At 38.2% G+C, this 1,195-nt stretch overlaps 1 protein-coding gene across 1 annotated transcript; it reads left to right on the forward strand.

Moving 5' to 3' along the window:
• Positions 1–3: 3 nt before the first annotated feature.
• LOC112505622 (nuclear intron maturase 4, mitochondrial) lies at positions 4–1,188 on the forward strand (the record flags this gene model as incomplete). The annotated part of the gene is made up of 1 exon (XM_025109500.1): positions 4–1,188. A coding segment is annotated over one exon (1,185 nt), but the record flags the coding sequence as incomplete, so codon positions are not given.
• Between the last annotated feature and the right edge of the window lie 7 nt (positions 1,189–1,195).

Raw genomic sequence — 1,195 nt, forward strand, 5'->3', positions numbered from 1 at the left:
GAAATGGATTGCAAGGCAGAGATTTTATCTTGCAATGATTCTCGAGGTATTAGATTCCTTGGCAACCTTGTAAAGAGCATTGTAAGAGAGAGTCCTGCAGTTAGAGCGGTTCACAAGTTAAAGGAAAAAGTTAAGTTATTTGCATTACAAAAACAAGAGTTATGGGACGAAGGGACAGTCAGAATTGGGAAAAAATGCCTTGGTCATGGATTCAAGAAAGTCAAAGAATCAGAAATCAAACATCTTGCTGACAGTCACTCGATATTGAGCCAGATTTCACACTTTCGTAAACCTGGAATGGAAACTGATCATTGGTATAAAGTCTTACTAAAGATATGGATGCAAGACATTGATGCGAAATATGCYGAGAGTGAAGAATCTATCTTATCCAATTTTATCACTGAAAAAGCACTACCTCAAGACCTAAAAGATTCTTTTTGCACATTTCAAAAGCATGCCAAAAAATATGTTTCTTCTGAGACTACATCTACTCTTGCTCTTTTGCCTGAATCTATCAGCTCTTCTGAAGTAGTCTCCATCAGAGAAGTTCTTGCCCCACTGAAAGCTATAAGGACGTGTCTCCAACGATATGGAATGACAACTTCTGAAGGATTCCCTCGTGCATGTCATATGCTTCTTKTACTAGACCATGATCATATTATTGATTGGTTCTCTGGTATAGTTCATCGGTGGCTTAGATGGTATCGTTTATGTAATAATTTTGTTGAAATAAAGCTCTTTATTACTGAGCAAGTAAGAAAATCTTGCATTCGTACACTAGCAATGAAGTACAGGCTACATGAGTCTGAGATAGAGCGGAAATTTGATTTAGATTTGAGCAGACTCCCATCAACTGAAGAGATTGAAAATGAGAYACTGGTATCTGAGGACACWTGTTATGATGAGGGACTTTTCTATGGGATTCCTTATAGTGGTTTGTGTTTACTATCGTTGGCAAGAATAGTAAGCGACTCCCGACCATGTACATGTTTTGCAATAGGCTGTAGGTCTGCAGCACCATGTGTTTACACCATCCATGTTATGCAACGACAAAAGTTTCCKGTTTGGAAAACAGGATTTTRTAGTTGTATCCATCCCAGTATACAAAGAAGGCGAATTGGGTTATGTAAGCAGCATTTGAAGGATCTGTATCTTGGTCATATATCTCTTCAATCTATTTGTTTTGGTGCCTGGA

Source organism: Cynara cardunculus, unplaced genomic scaffold (assembly GCF_001531365.2).
Source record: "Cynara cardunculus var. scolymus isolate 2C unplaced genomic scaffold, CcrdV1 Un_Scaffold_13273, whole genome shotgun sequence".
Classification (NCBI taxonomy): domain Eukaryota; kingdom Viridiplantae; phylum Streptophyta; class Magnoliopsida; order Asterales; family Asteraceae; genus Cynara; species Cynara cardunculus.